Consider the following 18,820-nt stretch of genomic DNA (forward strand, 5'->3'; position numbering starts at 1 on the left):
AGTTACATTGATGACATACTCCCTGACACGCAACGCGCTTCACTGTACTCGGAGATCGAAGTAATAGTACGGAAGGCTGCCGAAGTCTGGCAGCTGATCAGACGTTCCAAGCGAATGTATGAGCCCGACTTTGACCCACCCGAGTCCGATGAGGACTGAATCGCTTTCGACGCCCCCGATAAAGAACGATCAGCATCAAGTAGCAAGCACAATCCTCGAGAGCCCGATACCTTGACCGTGTTCCCTCGTCTCTCTTCCATCGAGAATAATAACGTGATCGATTATTCGGTTGTGATCCAGCTGGCCAGCTCTTCACATTTTCTTTCGAAGGCGCGGAGCGAGATAAAGCGAGAACCATCCAGTCCTAGTGTCGTTCGGATGATGGCCAATTCTTGGCGAAACCGTTCTGTAACCTCCAAGGATACAAATGTCCGCCAGTCTGTGGAGCTTGCGAACGGCCATAGCAAGGTCAATGGCAAATGATGGCTCATTTGACTACCATCTAGGATCCTGCACATTACAACATCCCAAGTTACTGCACTGATTTCGAAGAAAATTGTGTCTTGTCTCATCGCTTCTTGAAGGCGAAATCTTTAGACTTCTTAGCATCAGAGTACTCTGTCTGGATGTATCCGTTACAGCGGCCCGGCCCGGCCTTCCATTCACAGAGGATCCTTTCATACCCAACGATACCGTTATTTTTCAAAACAGAGTAGCCTGATTATGAGTGAAGTGCAGCCGAGCGTGGAGCAGTATTTACCGGTCGGTACATTGAAACAATCGACCAGCTCCTTAATCCTGCATCTCTCCCCACCAGACGATTCCCAGGTCTTTGAAATCTTTAAATCAATCCACTGTCCCCGTCACCGTAACCCCCACGGCGGAATATCACCAACGAAAGAGAATGGTCGAACACGAGTTCGGTGGACCGTAAGAGACTTGCTCCTGCTTTCTTGGGCCTTAACTTCTGCTTACACTTTCATAGTCTGGGTGCCGCAGCCCATACCTTTGGCCTGCCCGTCCTGCTCTACGCGTTCACATCGCTTGCAACGACGTGTCTGGCTGCCCAGTGCCTACTCTTCTGCAACCTCGCGACTTCAACTGGGAACAGCTGAAAGCTGACGCTAATCTACGGGATATCGGTCTGTCGAATTCTCTCTCCTGGAAAGTGACGCTGGTCACTGTCGCCTACTATGTCTTCGGTCTTTTCCTTTGGAAGATTATTCCCGCCAAAAAAGTCCATGGAACCAAATTGGGGCATCATGATCGCCCCCTTCAGTATCGATTCAATGGCATCGACTTCTCCCGGACCTCCAGGATCAACGCAGGCTAACGGACGGCATAGCGTTCTCGGCCAGTATGGTTATTCTCTCTATCTGCGCGGCAGGCCCGTTCCTCCAGGGGGCCGAGTTCCCCGTCTGGAATTTTATCACCGAAAATTACGTGCAGCTTCTGACGGCAAACATCCTCCTTTCATACGCCCTATCTGTCTTTCTCTACGTCAACAGTTTCACCGGCGACACCAAGTATCCCAACCGCGGCGGCACGACAGGCAACCTCATCTACGATTTGTACATCGGCCGGGAGCTCAACCCCCGGGTTACCCTGCCTCTGATTGGCGAGGTCGACATCAAGACGTGGTGTGAAGTTTGCCCCGGTCTGACTGTCTGGATCCTGCTTGACCTGGCATTCATCGCCCAGCAGTACCGCAACTATGGATACAATCTCCGATAGCATCGTGTTCACGACCGCCGTGCAGGCATACTACGTCCTCAGCAGCCAGTACAACGAGTCATCCATCTTGACGATGATGGATATAACAACCGACGGGATGGGCTTCATGCTTGCCTTCGGCGACCTAGTCTGGGTCCCCTTCCTCTACTCGACGCAAGCTCGTTACCTCGCGGCCTTTCCCGTGCATCTCGGCGGGTCACGAATCCTCGCGGTCGCCGCCGTCTTCGTCCTCGGGATTTACATTTTCAAAGCGGCGAATACCCAGAAGCACCTGTTCCGCACCCAGCTCAACCACCCCGCCGTGCGGGATCTATCGTCCATCACCACCAGGCGCGGCGCCCGCCTCCTCACCGCTGGGTGGTGGGGTCTCTCCCGGCATGTCAACTACTTCGGCGACTGGCTGCAGGCTTGGCCCTTTAGCCTGCCCACGGGGGTGGCAGGGTACATGATACTCCCGGCGTGGGCTGCAGCATTGGCCTCATCGGGCCATCTCGCCGAATCGCCGTCACGCACGATGTTGGACGGGCGAGTCGCAATTCAAGGCCCGGCAACCGGGTGGGGGATGATCTTCACTTACTTCTACGTGCTGTACTTTGGCGTCTTGCTCGTCCATCGCGAACGCCGGGATAATGCCATGTGCGCGAAGAAGTATGGCGAGGATTGGAAGACGTACAAGCGGACGGTGCAGTGGAGGATATTGCCCTGGTTATATCAAAAACAGTCTATCGCAGTGGAGTGTGTCCGTTTCAGTAGGTAGTGTCGGCGGCCCTGAGGCCACGCCGTTCGCCGCCACCTCGATGCTGGTTCCGCTAAGATAGCCTCATGTAGTCCGATATGTATTCTAAATAGTCGTCTGCCATCACGTGGATATCGCCAAGTCCGTGAAGACAGACCGAATCAACAGGCACGAGCGAACCCAACCGACTCTATTATATGAAGTATACCTGGCATGCACATGTCACATCATAATTGTCATTGAAACAGACGCGAAACGCTAAGAATTATTCTTCCTGAACCCAAAATCCTGGAAAGACGTCCTGGCCGAGTCATTTTGATCATGGTGTTGACATCATGGGGGTGATATCCGGCGACAGCAATCAACAGCAGTGGAGGTTGATTCGAACAGCGCCAGCTTGGAACGCCCCTGACGGTGAAATAGTGGGTTTCATAGTCACCGGATGGCATGATGCTTTTTCATATCGGAGAGTCGGAGCAATATCACTCTATTACTAGTCATTCACTCGTTAACAGAGATGACTTCAGCATCCGCCGCCTCCGCCGGCATGGTGTCCTCCGCCGGCATGGTGTCCTCCGCCGGCATGGTGTCCTCCGCCGGCATGGTGCACTCCGCCGTGATGGTGCCCTCCACCGGCATGATGCCCTCCACCGGCATGGTGCCCTCCACCGGCATGGTGCCCTCCACCGCTCGGGTCTCCTCCGCTGCTAGGGTCTCCACCAAAGGCGGCAAGGTCTGCTAGTATCAAGCGCGATGACGAATTTATTGTGGCTTCAATTGTCCTATCGAGTATGGCGACAAACTCCTCGAGCCTCCGTCGCTCAGCCGGGGTCAAATGCTCCTTCTGCGTCTCTGATCGTTTGACCCATGTCGCGGCCGCGATTACCTGCTCGTTGAGTTCTGGCCATGCCAGGTAGCGGTACGGGGTTGCAGTGTTAGTTCGAAACCAATTCCAATCCGGTGCCCTCGTGGTCACGATCGCGTCCGCCAGTTGCTGCAGATAGTCATGGCAATTGTTGAACAGAAGGGTATACGTGCCAAAGTTGGCCCAGACCTGCCGACTCCTCTCGTCCACTTCCTCTTTGGAGAGCGTGGTCCAGCCGATCATGCTGTAGAAGTGGTCGCCGACCTCGGGGGAGTAAGCTGTCCTGACCGATTCTCTATACGTGTTGAAGTCAAAGCGGTGTAGTTTGATTCTTGCCTCATAACGTGGTTGTTTCCGCAAGGAATCCTCGTTGTTTTCGTGTAGTTCATACTTGTGGTCGTGGACATATAAGACCCAGTGCCGGAATCGACCGTTGTCGATGAAGTGTGACAGGAAGATTGGCTCCCCGGACTCGGTGCTGGTTTCTATCTCCAGCCGTGCGTCGACAATCTTGTCTAGCGCCTCGCGATACAATCGCTTGAGATCTTCGAGATGACTAGTCCTCTGGAGTCGTCTGCTTAGGACAGCTCTGAGGACGAGTGCTGCTACACATACACTACCAAGTATGATACACGGCACTATCAAAGCAAGTTCTTCTGAGGCCATGACTGATAGACTGACCCAGAATATTGTTCTGTGACGGTGACTCGGGTTGAAGGGCTTCGGAGCACCACGAGCGCAGTGTGTATATGCTTCGAGATACTGTAAGGTTATATTATGCCTGATTCTGGCAGAATGTAGAAGATGGGGGGGGGGGGGGACACGGCCATAAGAAAGAGATATGCAGCGTCATTGCTTAGGGGTCAAGGAACGAGACTGATGGGGGGAGTTGTTTGTGGTGGCTGTGACCCTTGAGTGGCTGTTACCTGTGACATAATGCTGTGTGGCACATGACTCACTCACTTTTGTCGTCTCGAATCCCAAGTTTCATGCAGCTCTTTCTCAGCTGAGTGAGTACGGAGTAAACCTATGCCTATTATAGTAATACCAGCTCAGAGCCCAGCCCACAGGTGAGTGAGTTGGCATTGTCATTGTGGCTAAGTTCCCGTGCCAAGGGGCTCAGCTGCCGGGTCTATAGTGTCTATAGTAGGTATAGTACGGCGAGTCCCGGGCCCTCCCGGGCCCTCCCGAGTCCGGCGCTTTCCGGCACTAGGAAACAAAACTGTGGGTTTCCCCCCACTTAACTGAGACTGTACTGTACCTGAATCTGAGCCGGACACGTCTTCATCAGCTCCTTCAGCTGCGTTCCTGATGCAACGAAGCTCGAGACCTAAGCACCCTACCACCCCTACCTTGCAGATAGGCCGGAAAATTTGTCTCACTGCTAGCATTTTAGTCAAAAGAAGGGTTTCGCGCATCATATCCAATTTCTACTGAGTACCACGGCTCTGAGAACCGAATTGAGGGAGCCAGAATCCGCATCCCCCCACCCCCGGCCCCCCTTCCTCGGCCTCGGGTTTGATGGTAATCAATCCTCACTTGAAGCCCAAAACATGCTGTTGGTACTTTCTACTTCTGATTGTATTCATCCTAGCCTGTTCTTTACTAATGACAATAGGCTCCCTCCCCCCTTCTCGATCCGGCTCCTCGAGCACTCGAACCTGCCTAGCACCGACTCGTTACGAAGCAACCACCCCGACCAGCTCCTCTACCTCTTGCCTGCATCGTACCGCAAAGCCTCTGGGGACGTGGTCGCTGCGGCTCGTAATGTTACCGCCTGTATCGAGAAGGAGCTCAATCTGGATCGGCTCACCATCATCCACCGTTGGCTCTGGGTCGCCGGGCGGCCCTTGCCACCACGCGCTCTACACCATCAGCTTTTACTTAATCGAGGGATCCTTATCACGGAGCAGATGGACATGCATCTCGTCTGGACCGCGGGCCGGATCTTCCTGAAACCGATCCCACGCTTCCTCTTAGAGCCAAATTTCTGGGCTGAGTACCTCAGCTGCGAACGCGACTGCGAATGCTCTTCCGACGAGACAACCCAAGGATTCCACGCAGTCACTCTTCGCAACGAATGCAAGCGTCGCGGACTCCGCCGGCGAGCGCTCGGGTTTTTGTTCTCCTACACCGCGCTGCTCACCCACGAGAGTGATTTCCGCATCGCGCAGGACAAGCATCTCCTCCCGGAGGAGGTTACATGGCGCGCGTGGCGCGTGCTGATCGAACAGCTGGACCCCGAGCACATCTACCCGCACATCGACCGCCGCTTCGTCCATGGCGAGCTGCGCCTGAGCCGTTTAAATAAGATCTATGCTCTCTACCAGACCCCGCTGCGCGGGTACCTGGCGCGGTGGGACCGGTATGGCGCCTTCCTGCGCGAGAATTTTGCCGGGCTCGCGAGTCTCACCGTATACATCGCCATTGTCCTGACGGCGATGCAGGTAGGGCTCGCGACCGAGGCACTGGAGCGTAGTCCGGCCTTCCAGTCGGCCTCCTACGGCTTCACGGTGTTTTCCATCCTGGGGCCCCTCGTCGCCACCTTCCTCATTCTCCTGCTATTCTGCGGGGCCTTTATCTACAACTGGGCCGAGGCCTACAAGTGGAAGCAGGCGCGGTATGCTGAGCTGCGCCTTTCTTAACCATGTGATCATGTAGCAATTCTTCTGCAGTTGCAGCACTTCCACGGGGACGCGGTGCTGGAACTGTCTGTCTGATTTTTCCATTCAAATCTATAAATACAGAACATGTCTGTCGCTTGATTCAAAGATTTGCTGTTGATCCAATTTGGACGACCCACCTAGGGCTACGGGGATAGATTAGCCCTAGGCCGTGAACGCTAGGCTCGCAGCATCCAGCGCCCGGGGCACGCGCTGAAGGATTTCCTCTAGTTGTTCCACGCCCACGGCGCACCGGACGAGGGTCTCATTTGCGCTTGTGTCGTTCTGCTGCTGCTGCTGCTGCTGCTTCTGACTGACCTGCCCCGTCATCTGCATGTAGGGCGCGGCAATGCAGACATCCGCCCCGAACGAGAGCTCCTTATAGACGTCTAAGTAGTCAAAGAACGCCGCGGCACCGCCGACGTCGGCAAAACTCATCGAAGTCGCCCCCGCACCCGGGGCAAGGCCCGTTGTTCGTTCCGGGATGGGGAGAAGGGATCTGCCGCTCGTAGTACGGCCGGGAGGCACACAGGGACGGGTAGAGGACGCGGGTCAGCGGGCTCGTGGGATCCGCGACGCGGGCGACCAGCTGGCTGACGAGGTACTCAGTGGTGACATTGATGCGCGCCATCCGTGTCGAGAAGTCCCGGCTGTTACGTTCCAACCCGATGGCGTCGTCGACGAAAAGGCTGTTCTCGTGCGTGGTGGCCATCTATCTTTGCAGTGTGGCGTAGTGCCGCGAATTGGGATTCAGAATCGCGCTGGCAATACACCTCCCTCCCCCCGGGAAGGGGAAAGAGGCACCCATGCGTTAGTTTCCCTTTTTTGTTTGTGTCTCGCACCTCTCCTTTTCCTTTTCTTTTTTTTTCTTGGTGTGCGTGTAAACAGAGACAAAATCCGCTTTTGCGATTTACCTACCTGCCGGCCATTACGTCGGCATACCCGCTGAAGTATTTGGACAACGAGAAGACGACGATGTCCGCCACCCCCATCAGATCGACGTTGGCAAAGCTGGCGACGCTGTCGTCTACGATGACAAGGACGTCGTGCTGGTCGGCTAGGGCGCGTAGCTGTTGCAGTTCGACCGTCTGCAGGACTGGGTTGCTGAGACATTCGCACCAGATGGCTTGCAGCCAGCTCGCATCTTCGCATCCCAGCCGCTCCAGCCGGGAGGCCAGATCATCCAGGTCGGCCTCCGTCCCGAGACGGTACGACCATACTTCTGGCCCTTAGGTCTGCAAGATCTTCAGGGTGGGCCCGTACGGCAGGCCCGCCTGGACGGTCAACCCGGTCTTCCAGACTGAAATGGACTGGTGGACGTGGTAGATGGCCGCCATTTCCGACCCATAGAGGAAGACGTCGGAGGCTGCGGCCTGTGTCGCCATCTGGGGGTCGGCCGCTGGGCTCTGCGCGTACCTTGAAATTCGATCACGGAGCTCCTCGTATACGGGGTGCGAGTCGGGGAGGCTGCTGCTCCCGATCGTGGCGGTGGCAATAAAGCAGCAGGCAAGGCGTCTACTCGAGGCCTGCACCCGTGCTGCTGCAAACTTGGAGCATTGCTGTGCCAGCCGCGCCGAGATCCCCGGGCACATCCGTTGCTCGGTCAGAATTTAGACTCAAAGTATCACTGTAGCCCTTGCTGCTGCTTGCCCCGTCTTTCGGGTGAAGGCCGCCAGTGTGGCCGAAATAAAGAACCCCCGTGTAAGACTTCGCTACCCACACTCGACCCTACTAGCGCCCTATACCTGGTTTTCACCTCTGGAAGCACCGGTCTTCCCAAAGGGAGTAGCTATCAGCCATTCGAATCTCAGCACCGCCATCGCTCAGCAGTGCCAGATAGGCGACTAGAATGGGTTTGTTGCTTCCTTGAGGTTTGAGGAACGCTGCTACCACCGGGACTGCGGCGACTGCTGTCGCTGCTGCGGCCGCACCGTTCAGCAGGACCTGCTCGATATGTTTCTCGATCTCTTCCAACTCCACCCGCTGACCATGAATCTTGATCTGATTATCCTTTCTCCCAACATAGAGAATGGACCCTTCCGAGGCATACCGGACCAAGTCCCCGGTTCGATAAGGTCGGCCCTGTCGACCGGGGCCATTCCCACGGGGCCCTCCTGCTCCCAGGACCAACCATGGAGGGTTTTCACGAATGTCGCTGTGGTTCGCTCCGGGTCCTGAGGATAGCCCAGTCCCACGAGTAGACCTTCTAGCCAGAACTCCCTCGTACAGCTCACGGGGACCAATTAACCTGGACGAACAGGATCCACAATCCACGTGGTGCAACCTCCGCCGCCTCCAGTTGCGATGGCGGATGGCGGCATTGAGATGCCCGAGTTGAGATGCGCAAGCATCGACCAGATAACGACTTGCGACGGGCGCTAACCGTTGATCAGATGAAGGACATGGGGGCCCCACTGTTCCATGTCCGTGCGTGAGATGGCCTCTCCACTCGAGACGAGGATTCGGAGGCGTGGCAGACGGGAAGGGTCCCTCAGCCGGGCGACTGGCGGGGTCAGATGCAAATAATTCACCTCCATCCGGCGGATGGCTCCACTGATATCCCCACGGCGCTCTGACTCCTCGGGCACGCAGACGCAGCCACCGGCTGCAACCGTGTCGAGCATCGTGCCCCAACAGAAATCGAACGCGTACGAGGCAAAGTCCAGGAACCGCGAGGAGGCGGACAGTCGCAAGACGGGTCTTTGGGCAGTGGCAATCAGGCAAGGCGTTTTTTGACAGCTACATCGGGCTCATCAACCAGAACCTGGAGAAGCACCTACCAGTCTACATCCGGCCCAGCATCTACATCCCCGTGGCTGACATCCCCACGATGACGAATGGAAAGGCTGACTGCAGAAAACTCGAAGCGCTTGGGTCTAGTCGCACCGTGGCTGAATGGGCTCGCCTCCAGCCCGCCAAGGACAAAAGGTGGGCAGCAGCCTCATCCCCTGAGGAGCTCGCGCTGCAGAGGCTGTTCGCCGAAGTGCTGGATTTTGACTGTAATCTCGTTGATACGAACGACAGCTTCTTCTCCCTCGGCGGCGATTCCATTGCAGCGATGCGCTTAAGTCAGCATGCGCGCGAGACCGGTCTGGCCGTGACCGTGGCCGACATCTTCCGCAATCCCGGTCTCTGTGACCTGACTATATTCATTCGTGACAATCCGACCACGACGACGATGCCGACGACAACTTACCACGACCCGCATCCTTTCTCCCTTCTATCCTCGCGTGGAGCTAGGAGTAGCCCTCGCCTACCCAACGATCTAGCCGCGGGCATCAGTCCGCTCCTGGAATGACCCCAGCGCCATATTGCGGGCGTCTATCCCACCACGGACCTCCAGAACCACCACGTGTCTACTGCAGTGAAAGAGCATCTCCGGGAGGTCGAGTACATCTACGTGAACCTGCCTCGCCGGGTGGACATTCCCCGCGTGCATCGCAGCTGCCTGGACCTGTGGTGCCATCTTAACATCCCTTTGCACCGTGTTCATTGTGGATCATTGGGGCCGTCAATTGCAAGCCGTGCTCGACGACAATGTGAAGCCTGAAGCTGATGTGCAGTCCACCGAAGGGGATCTGGCCACCGCATGCAAACAGGCCTACAGCGATGATCGTCTCCATCGGCCATTCAGCCTGGGCCGCTCCTTCAGGCGGCTCTTCATCATATCGTCCACCCGCCGACGGCCACGCACGACTCACCACACGACTGTCTCACGCCCAGTACGACGGTGTCAGTCTACCCATCATCTTCTCTCTCTTCACGACCTTCTACCGGGGCGGGCCCTCACCCCCACCCGCGGCCTGAAGTTCGCCGGCTATATCCGCCACATGCAGCAGCGGCGAGCAGCCGCGGAGCCCTACTGGCGCACACTCTTGCAGGGTTCCTCTATCACCCCGACCCGACACCTGTCCGGGCTCGATGGATCCTTCTGTAGACCCAGCCAGCATTACGGCCGACTGGTTGCAGTCCAAGACCGCCGTGCCGGCCCCGCCCGCGCTGCCGGGATCCACGCCGGCAACAGTCTTCACCACGCTCTGCGCGCGCACGCTGGCCCAGCTGGCGGGCGTCCACGACATAGTCCTCAGCACCGTGGGCTCGGGCCGGTCCTCGTTACCCAGCGAGCTGCAGCATGTGGCCGGGCCCTGCGTGAACACCATACCCGTCCGTCTGCGCATCAAACCCGAGCAGTCCCTGGCCCAGCAGCTGGCCGCGGTCCACACCCAACACATCCAGGACTTGCCATTCGAGACCAGCCAGCTCAGCGACATCGCCGCGCACAGCACCGACTGGCCCGTCGACGCGCGGGATCCCAGCTTGGTCATCCAGTTCCAGAACCTCGACACCCTGGAGCAGGAGCATGACTTCGGCACGGAATCCCCCGGGACGACTAGCAGTGCCCTGGCCGCGTACCAGCAGGCGGATCGCCCCGTGGACGGCGAGTTTCTTTTCATCCTGGCCAAGCCCGTGCGCGGGGCGTGGGAGCTGGCCGACACCGCCAGCTCCAAGGTCCATACCCAGGAGACTCTGGATGCGGTGCTCGAGGCGTTGTGTCGACAGGTGGAGATGACGGCGCGGGTGGGTTGATCTGCTGGCGGGTCATGACCTTGCTGTCTATTCTTTCTTTCTTTCATTTTCGTATGTTTGTTTTCCTGGATTTTTGGTTTAATATTTCCTGGTTATGATTTTTGTATTTCCTTTCTGTTTTGAGGTGCACTGCTTTAGTGAAGACAGAATTTCAGCATTCAAGGAAGGCTAGGCCCGGAAGCCAACACTGGATGAGCCCTAGGTTAGAGAATCAGGTGGATTTGTACTTGATTGCCCCCCCCCCCCACCCTCCACCCTCCTATTCCATGTAAAAGTCCGTCAGCAATCGATATCTCGATTGAAATAAATATATGGAGATATGAAAAGTCTCCACACAAGCAAAAACATACAACAGAAGGGATTCGCTGGTGGTCACCCACCCAACTACTAACCTCCCGGCGTGTGGCTTGAGTACGGCTGAGCGGACGGGAAGCCCTATTTTCCACACCCTGTGGTCGTATGTATCTGTTCTTCAAGCAGTTTGGGTCATGTGTGATAGTGTGATCAGGCGCTTTTTGACGGAAACAATCTGATCATTCGATTTTGAGTCTGCTTTCATGATTGGTCGGGTTCTTGTGGGTGTACAATAGTTCCAGCCTTGAAAATCATGAGTTAGAGGGCTTCGGAGCATCTTATCGGTGGGATGGTACGGGGCAGCCAGCCATGATAGTCTCTTGTCTGTGGGTCTGCTGGATTGGAGAATCAGAGCATGACGAAGTTGGGTACTGTAAAAGAGTCGAGTAGCTTTGGGACGTGGTATGATTGGTAGTCAAGCTGTGAGAGTGTGACAGCTTAAGCCGCTTGGTGGACTACCAGTGCCAGGGCACCCAGCCCCCGGTCGACGAGCAAGACCGCACCCTCCGCCGGCAGCGCTTCACGCTCAACGACTGTAACGGCTTGACCCAGATCCAGACCACGTTCGCGGTTCCTGACCGCGGTGTATGACAGCCAGAACCAGCTCCTCTGCGAGTACGGGTACGATGCCACGGACCGGCTGGGAGGCAGTCGATCCCCAACGAACTGGACACCGAGTTCTCCTACCGCGGGGACTCGTTGATCGCCGTGGAGATTTCTGTTTGCAGCCGGTTCCCCTCTGGCAGTCTTGAAGACAGAGGAAGAAATCAAGACACGTACAAGAAGCTTAACGGGTAAGTAAAGAAAGCCTCAGGGCTTGCTCCGCCCGATCCCACGGATGTTGATACTTGGATGGCACAGAGACGGGCTAATTGACGCCCTGAAGGAGTCAGTTGCATGATCCCAAGCCGACGACTTTCCGCATCGAGGCATTTTCTCGATCTTCCAAGTTGTCCCGGCGACTCGGAAATGCACCGAGTCCCGAGTCTACAGTATGCGGGGTAGTTCTATCTTCCCCACATCTCCAACAATTCAGCATCTCTACACTGCCAACTTGCCATCAATCCACCTCGCCTTCGGCTAAATTCAGTCGGATAATTCGTAATTCATGTTCCTGGCAGGTTGGTCCAGTGGATTTATGAAGGGCCAACCTGCCAGAAACTCATCCTCTACTTGCATTGCTCATCTCCCCCTCTGTCAAGATGCTTCTTCAAGTGGTGGCCGTTGTGGCTCTGACAGTGGCAGATCTTGCCCATGCCACAGCAGAGTCATCAGAGCAAAAGTCATCGTCTGCACCCTCCCTCACTCGGTGGACCGAGGGGCCTCACCTGGCCGTCGACTACTACCCTTCACAATGGCCCGAATACCTGTGGGAACACGACATTGCCCGAATGTCCGCTGCCAACATCTCATATGTGCGGATCAACGAGTTCGACTGGGCCATTCTCGAACCGGCGGAGGGGCAGTACAATTTCACTCTTCTGGACCAGACGCTGGATCTGCTGCAACGGTATCACCTCCAAGCGATCATCGGGACGCCCACGGCAGCACCACCAGACTGGCTCTACCAGAAGTATGACATCAATTTTGTCGACTATACCAATGCGACCAAGCTGTTCGGCTCGCGCCGGTACTACAGCTCGTCCTCGCCGGACTACCGTCGAATGAGCCAGCAGATCACGCGGAAACTGGCCGAGCGGTATGGCAACCATTCCGCGGTGGCGGGCTGGCAATTGGACAACGAGTTCGGATGCCATGATACCGTGCAGAGTTACGATCAGAACGCCATCCAGCGGTTCCGGACATGGTTGAAGGACAAATACAACACGATCGACCACCTCAATGCCGCCCAGGGCCGTGTGTTCTGGTCGAACCAGTACACGAACTTCGACGCGATCCACCCCCCGTTCATGGAGGTCTACACGCCCCCGCCGAGCCACCTCCTGGACTGGTACCGCTTCAGCTCGGACATGATGATCGAGTTCGCGCGGGAGCAAGCGACGATCCTGCGCCAGTACGCCCCCACCCAGTTCATCACGACCAACATGATGATGGGCTTTCTCGAGTTCGACCACTTCAAGTTCGCGCGGGAGGTGGGCCTCGACCTGGCCACCTTCGACGAATACCCCTTGTCCGGGCCGAGCACCTTCTCGTGGCTCTCCGCCACCGAGCAGGCAAACTATCTGTACACGGGTCTCCCCGACTGGCAGGCGCTGCACCACGCCCTCTACCGCGGCGTGGCGGGGGCAGCCTACAACACGACCGCCGGCCCGTTCGGCATCATGGAGATGGAGCCCGGCGTCCTGAACTGGAGTCCCTACCGGGTATCTCCCTATCCGGGGATGGTGCGCCTCTGGACGCACGAGACCTTCGCCGATTTCGGGGACATGGTATCGTATTTCCGGTGGCGGCAGGTACCCTTTGGCGCCGAGCAGACGCTCTCGGGCCTCTTCACGTCGGACAACACCGCCGACGAAGGCTTCGACGAGATGCAGACATTCGCCCACGAAGATCTCCCCATCCTGATAAACGCACTCAAGACCAACAACCACACCCAAAAACAGCAGCAGCAGCAGCAGCAAGCAGACGTAGCCCTCATCTTCGACTACACGGCCCACCAAATCTGGAGCATCTCGCCCTACAGCGGCACCTGGGACCCGTCAACAACGAGCTACACCGACCCAGCAGTGAGCTATCTGGATCTAGTCTACAAATTCTACTCCGCGCTGCGCCGCCTCGGCCTGTCCGTCGACATCCTCCCAGCAGACCAGCCCCCGCCCCTCGAGGCTTACAAGCTCCTCGTCATCCCAAGCCTCCCCATCATCCCGAAGACCCTCGACGCCTCCCTCGCAAACCACACCGGCCCCATCATCCTAGGCCCGCACACGGGCTCCCTGACCGAAACCTTCAGCTACCAGCCCGGCCTAACGCCCCCGCGGGGCCCGATCCACGCCCGCCTGCCCATGAAAGTCACGCGCATCGAGACACCGCCCGACTACGCAGACCAAAGCGTCGCGTACGCCGGCCAGAGCTTCAATATCTCCGGGTGGGCGGAGTGGGTGGTCTGCGCGCGGGACGGCCGCGCCAGCGCCGAGACGCTTCGGTATACAGGCCCGCGCCACCGGCAGGGCAAGCCGGCGGGCTGCGCCGGTGACGGCGTGCATTATCTTGGTGTTAATCCCACTGTCGAGCTGCTTGTGGCGTACCTGGGGGATGTTGCGCGCGAGGCGAATCTGACGGATGTTCTGGGACGGCCGGTTCGTGCGGGGGGGGATCTTGGACCGGACCTCAGGTTTGCGAGGCGCGAGGCGTTGCTCTGGGGGTTTAATTATGGGTTGGAGGCGGTGAGGGTGCCTGATATTGAGGGGGCGAGGCTCGTAATCGGTGGTCGGAATGGGTCGGAGATCCCTTCGGCCGGGGTGGTGGTTTGGAGGCTGGGGGGGGTGACGATGAGAGAGGAGGACGCTTGAGGAGGGGCGGGCTTGCGAGATGGGTTGAGTTGTCTTTCGACCAAGTGATTGTGCTCTCCAGTACACCGGAGACGGTGGAGGGGCGTCTTGCGAGCGTTGCTGGCAACTTGCGGACTCAGAGCGTGGTTACTACTAGCCTTTTCCCTGAAGTGTCGCAGCTAGGCAGGTAGAGAGAGGGATATTGATTATCGGCGCTGAAGAATGATCATCACTGGGAAATTCATGACAAAAGAGCTAATTGTTAGGTTGGTAGATATCCTGTAGTTAGGTATTCGAATATGAAAATGGTTCAAGTTTAATTATCAATCTGATAAAAGTTATGAAATTTAATATGGCTGTCTGCTGCTGTGACAATCTATACATAACTGAGAATTCTTGAAGACTGTCCACGACTATTAGGCAGGAGCCCTAATCCAGAGAATAATTCCTTATCACCAAGGCCACTGTACTTGAGTGTCTTTCATTGTGTTCTTATCACAAGGGCCACACTAATTGGCCCAGCTTCTTTCGAGCTCTTTCCCCCAGGCTCCCCAAAACAAAACGCCCATATCATGCTGATGCTTTCCCTATCGTGTGTACATAACCATAAGCATTCCCGAAAGCGCCATATTCATGCAGAAAACAAAAGCCTCCTCCCAAGATTCCCCTCCATGATCCAGTGTAGATGCAAACATTGGTCTTTCCAGATAAAACCGATTTCTATCAGTGGGACAGAAAAGAAAAAAGGAAACAAAAAAAAAAAAACGCCACAGTGTCATGCTATGTCGTAACGGAAGGGTCGAAGACAGGGAGAAAGTAAAATCTGTACAGTAATACAAAGGGGACGGTAAATGAAGTGAAGGTCAGGTCTTCTCGTATGCATCGTATCAGTATCAAGGTCGTAAAGCTGCATTCAAACGGTGAAAGACTTTTGCTCGCTTCATGGGAAGTTGAAGCTGGAGGAGTGAAACATGGGCTGTCCAATGGGTCCAGAGGGCCAGGCTTCGTGGTGGAGGTATGGCAGCACGCCGGTCTTGCGTTCGGCTACCGTCTTTCCCAGCGGCTGGTAGTGCATGTGGTCAAAGGGGACGCTTCGCTGCTGCTGCAGGGAGGCGGAAGGAGGGGGGATCAGAAGGGTGTTGACACTCCGAACGGGTCGATACGGCGAGTTGCGATTGGCGAGGAAGAAGGACGGCGACAGGTGAGATTGAGGGGTGACGGAGTAGGCGGAGACGGCGGGGGAGATGCCAGCCGAGGAGATGGCAAACGGACTGTTGTGGTGTCTGCTGGGGTCCGGGAGGGAGGTGTAAAGCCCGTTGCCAAGTGGAGGAACGGTAGGGACAGCGACAGCGGGGGCCACGGTCGTGGTGGTCGGCATCTGCGGTGGAATCCAAGTGTTGGTAGGAGCGTATACAGGCGGCATCACCCGGCCAGTGGAAGGCAACTGGGGAACTGTGGAGACGGCAGGGGGCATGGTCGGAGCCAGGCTGAGAGAGGGGAAGTTCGGTCGTGGAAGGCGAGAGACGGAGTCAGGCATAGCAGGGACGAGAGGAGGCACCGATGTCGAAGGTGCTGTGCATGTGGATGTGGATATGGATGGCATGACGGGCGGCAAGGCGGGGATGTTGGTCAAGGCGGAGGATACCGGCAGATTCGGCACCATCGCGGCAGTATTTCTCTTGGACGGCAACGGCAATTCCTCCACCGCCTCGTCGCGGCTCCGCTTGCGTGGGTTCGGGTTGCTGCTGCTGCTGCTGCTCGGCAGGGGCATGTCACTGGGTGGCAATTGACACGCCCCTCCGGCATAGGGCATACCGTTCAACGGCAGCGGCCAGTGGTGCGAGCGCAGAGCATCAGTCGCAGGCGGCGACGGCAACTTCGAAGGCGAGCACAGAGCAGCCCGGGAGATGGGAGCCAGATCGGAAGAAACCCGCAGTGCAGGAGGCACAACCGCTCTGTCGCTCTTCTCCGCCACTCGAGGAGCGTTGTTGAAGTAATCCGCGAAAAGGCCCAGCTTGACATGCCATTGGCGCCATTCCTCCTTCGACACGTACAGGTTGTAGCGAATGTTGCTCAGAAACTCGACTTCCATAATGTGGATCTCCTGCACCGTGATGCCCGACACCTCGGCCCACGTCTTGTTGGTGTAGGTGTTGTCATCGAGAACTGTGGAGAAGTATGTCAGCCTCATCTCATCTAGATTCCATGCACAGAATCCACCTGCGAGAAACCCTACATTTGTTTCCCAGCATGAGTGCAATCGTCATCAACCTGTACTCGCTGCCCTTCTTCCCCCGTACTCCAGGATTGAACTTCTTCAGGCGGTAAACGAACATGAGAGCGAGCAACACCACATTCTGGCTGACCTGGGTCGTGGAGAGGATGTTGGTCACCCATTTCTGAAAGCCAGCCGTGGGCATGGTCTCGGGGGCGAGAGAGCCGGCCGAAGGCGAACGCTCCTCCACGGCCTTCAACTTGGCCGCACTTTCGAACCAGAAGAGACATGTCATCTACATACATCCGTAAATTAGCCCCCTCGGCCGAAAAAAGCAAATGTCTGTGAGACTACTCACCTGCGCAGCAAACTCGGCCAGACTCCCCTTGCTGTTGTTGATCGTCGATGGGATCTGCAGATACGAGGCCGTAGAATTGGTACTGCTTTTCTTCCGACTGTCCTGCTCGCGGGTGTTATTCTCCTTGACCGGAGGCTGGTAGTGTGGCTTTGACATGGGGACCATGGCCGTCGCTCCATCGAAGTTCATGCGCGGATAGTCGGAGACCTTGGCGTACGGCGGCAATGTGATTCCATCGAGCTTCGATCCATAGCCGGACGAGGGGATGACGTTGTAGGTCGCAACTCCGTTCATTTCGCTCGGAGGCGTTGGGAGACCGTCCCGGAAGGGAGCAGTCCAATTGTCCGAGATATCGGGGATCGACTCGAAGGGTCGCTTTCTCGCACTGGCTGGCCGTGTGTAGGGGCCGATGGTGGGTGTGACTGGGTGAAGTGTGGGGAGTTGAGGTTGCGGTGGAAGTACCGGGAGAGACATATGGGCAGGACGTCCGAGGTTCAATTAACACTTGCGAAGAAGGTCTGGAGGTGAAGAGCCAGAACAGCGAGATATCTGTAACACCGTGCTCACCAAACTCTCATCGGGATTGTCTTTGACTAGGTCGGGTTAGGTACGGGGTGGTATTTGTTGTTCAATCCCGGTAGCCCTTCAAGTCCGGTGCGTGGGAGAGGTATGCAATGGCTTGCGACCACAGCTGCTGATGTTGATCTGTATCCTTGAAGTTGAACAGGAAAGTCGCCGGGGGGTCTGGTTGGCTCGAGAACCGCGAATATCAAAGGCCGCACGGGGGAAACGGTAGGATAGCAACAGCAGCGGATCTGTTGAATGTTGCCCGCCTCGATGGAATGAAGGCACTGAAGGGGGTGGAAGTATTGGAAAGCCAGAATCAAGGATGGACAAATATCACATAGTATATTAGTGGTAGTATGTATGTATGATGGCAAGGCAGTGGTAGTAGTAGTAGCAACAAAGTGGATTAACACAGTAGAACTGAAGTGGCAGTGACCAGAATGATATGGAAGGAGAGGTTCAGGTAATAGATCCTGCACGCTCAACCCAGTTGTAGAACCGAACTATATCCAAGAAACTTGAAGACGCGGCAATGAGATGATGATAAAGGAAAGTCAAAGCAGATAATCTTATTAAAAGAAAAAGTGGTTGAAATCTCGAATGGATTGGATTGAACCCATATAGGAGATTGTAATAAATTGGATAAGGCAGTATGGATCTAGAAAGCGAAAAGGGAAATAAAACTAAATACTCAAAAAAAATAAAAATAAAAATAAAATAGATTGAGAAATTAATGAAAAGGTAAAAGAAGGGAAAAACTAATAATGAAGGATGAGGTCAAGACATCATCCTCCATCCAGCAAGCAGCAGAATAACTAATCAACTCAACCTCATAACAACGCCGCTAGAGGAGCCAGGGTAGGTTTAGTTTCTTCGTCCGGAGAAAGTGCTGTGTCCATACAGGAGAGAGACAAAGTTTGACCCGGACGCAGGTCCAGAGGGTTGATCCTCCCTTCTGGCCTCATTTGGGTCGGGTCCCGTTTGGTTGACCAGGTTTGATTGTCTCTGCTTTGTCTTGAAGAGAATGAAAATACCGGTTGATGTCAGAGCCACGGGGGGGGGAGGGGGGAGGGGGGTGGGAGGGGGATAGAAGGTGGAGGTGGGAAAGAAAGTGGAAGAGAGGGAGCGAGGGAGCGAGGAGGAGGGGGGACAAAGTGGATGCATGCTACTACTACTACTACTACTACTACTACTACTACTACTACTACTACTACTACTACTACTACTACTACTACTACTACTACTACTACTACTACTACTACTACTACTACTACTACTACTACTACTACTAC

The 18,820-nt window shown here is 55.9% G+C and overlaps 8 protein-coding genes across 8 annotated transcripts; 4 read left to right on the top strand and 4 right to left on the bottom strand.

The window, feature by feature from the left end:
• Positions 1–904: 904 nt before the first annotated feature.
• Positions 905–2,491, top strand: ASPACDRAFT_52026 (uncharacterized protein; the record flags this gene model as incomplete). Its single annotated transcript, XM_020202561.1, has 5 exons — positions 905–930; positions 1,000–1,292; positions 1,346–1,703; positions 1,735–2,439; positions 2,488–2,491. 5 exons carry the CDS (start codon positions 905–907, stop codon positions 2,489–2,491), a joined length of 1,386 nt encoding a protein of 461 aa, XP_020056583.1.
• A 508-nt stretch (positions 2,492–2,999) lies between these two features.
• Positions 3,000–3,881, bottom strand: ASPACDRAFT_18723 (uncharacterized protein; the record flags this gene model as incomplete). The annotated part of the gene is made up of 2 exons (XM_020197996.1): positions 3,000–3,628; positions 3,680–3,881. Coding segments are annotated over 2 exons (831 nt in total), but the record flags the coding sequence as incomplete, so codon positions are not given.
• Positions 3,882–4,364: 483 nt separating this feature from the next.
• Positions 4,365–6,055, top strand: ASPACDRAFT_1880666 (uncharacterized protein; the record flags this gene model as incomplete). The annotated part of the gene is made up of 3 exons (XM_020198209.1): positions 4,365–4,405; positions 4,954–5,848; positions 6,011–6,055. 3 exons carry the CDS (start codon positions 4,365–4,367, stop codon positions 6,053–6,055), a joined length of 981 nt encoding a protein of 326 aa, XP_020056585.1.
• A 108-nt stretch (positions 6,056–6,163) lies between these two features.
• On the bottom strand, positions 6,164–7,590 carry ASPACDRAFT_42832 (uncharacterized protein; the record flags this gene model as incomplete). Its single annotated transcript, XM_020201159.1, has 5 exons — positions 6,164–6,497; positions 6,529–6,710; positions 6,931–7,055; positions 7,118–7,233; positions 7,262–7,590. The coding sequence occupies 5 exons, from the start codon at positions 7,588–7,590 to the stop codon at positions 6,164–6,166; spliced, it is 1,086 nt and encodes a 361-aa protein (XP_020056586.1).
• Positions 7,591–7,750: 160 nt separating this feature from the next.
• ASPACDRAFT_42833 (AM-toxin synthetase) lies at positions 7,751–8,622 on the bottom strand (the record flags this gene model as incomplete). Its single annotated transcript, XM_020201160.1, has 2 exons — positions 7,751–8,172; positions 8,382–8,622. 2 exons carry the CDS (start codon positions 8,620–8,622, stop codon positions 7,751–7,753), a joined length of 663 nt encoding a protein of 220 aa, XP_020056587.1.
• A 206-nt stretch (positions 8,623–8,828) lies between these two features.
• Positions 8,829–11,840, top strand: ASPACDRAFT_42834 (uncharacterized protein; the record flags this gene model as incomplete). Its single annotated transcript, XM_020201161.1, has 6 exons — positions 8,829–9,279; positions 9,443–9,880; positions 9,936–10,576; positions 11,408–11,524; positions 11,591–11,733; positions 11,801–11,840. The coding sequence occupies 6 exons, from the start codon at positions 8,829–8,831 to the stop codon at positions 11,838–11,840; spliced, it is 1,830 nt and encodes a 609-aa protein (XP_020056588.1).
• ASPACDRAFT_1887979 (beta-galactosidase) lies at positions 11,694–14,695 on the top strand. Its single transcript, XM_020198471.1, has 3 exons — positions 11,694–11,733; positions 11,826–12,065; positions 12,086–14,695. Exon 3 carries the CDS (start codon positions 12,142–12,144, stop codon positions 14,407–14,409), a length of 2,268 nt encoding a protein of 755 aa, XP_020056589.1. The 5' UTR covers positions 11,694–11,733; positions 11,826–12,065; positions 12,086–12,141; the 3' UTR covers positions 14,410–14,695.
• A 651-nt stretch (positions 14,696–15,346) lies between these two features.
• Positions 15,347–17,435, bottom strand: ASPACDRAFT_3209 (putative mucin; the record flags this gene model as incomplete). The annotated part of the gene is made up of 3 exons (XM_020199856.1): positions 15,347–16,554; positions 16,625–16,898; positions 16,962–17,435. Coding segments are annotated over 3 exons (1,956 nt in total), but the record flags the coding sequence as incomplete, so codon positions are not given.
• Between the last annotated feature and the right edge of the window lie 1,385 nt (positions 17,436–18,820).

The sequence above is a fragment of the Aspergillus aculeatus genome (genome assembly GCF_001890905.1).
Source record: "Aspergillus aculeatus ATCC 16872 unplaced genomic scaffold ASPACscaffold_7, whole genome shotgun sequence".
NCBI classification, from domain to species: Eukaryota; Fungi; Ascomycota; class Eurotiomycetes; order Eurotiales; family Aspergillaceae; genus Aspergillus; species Aspergillus aculeatus.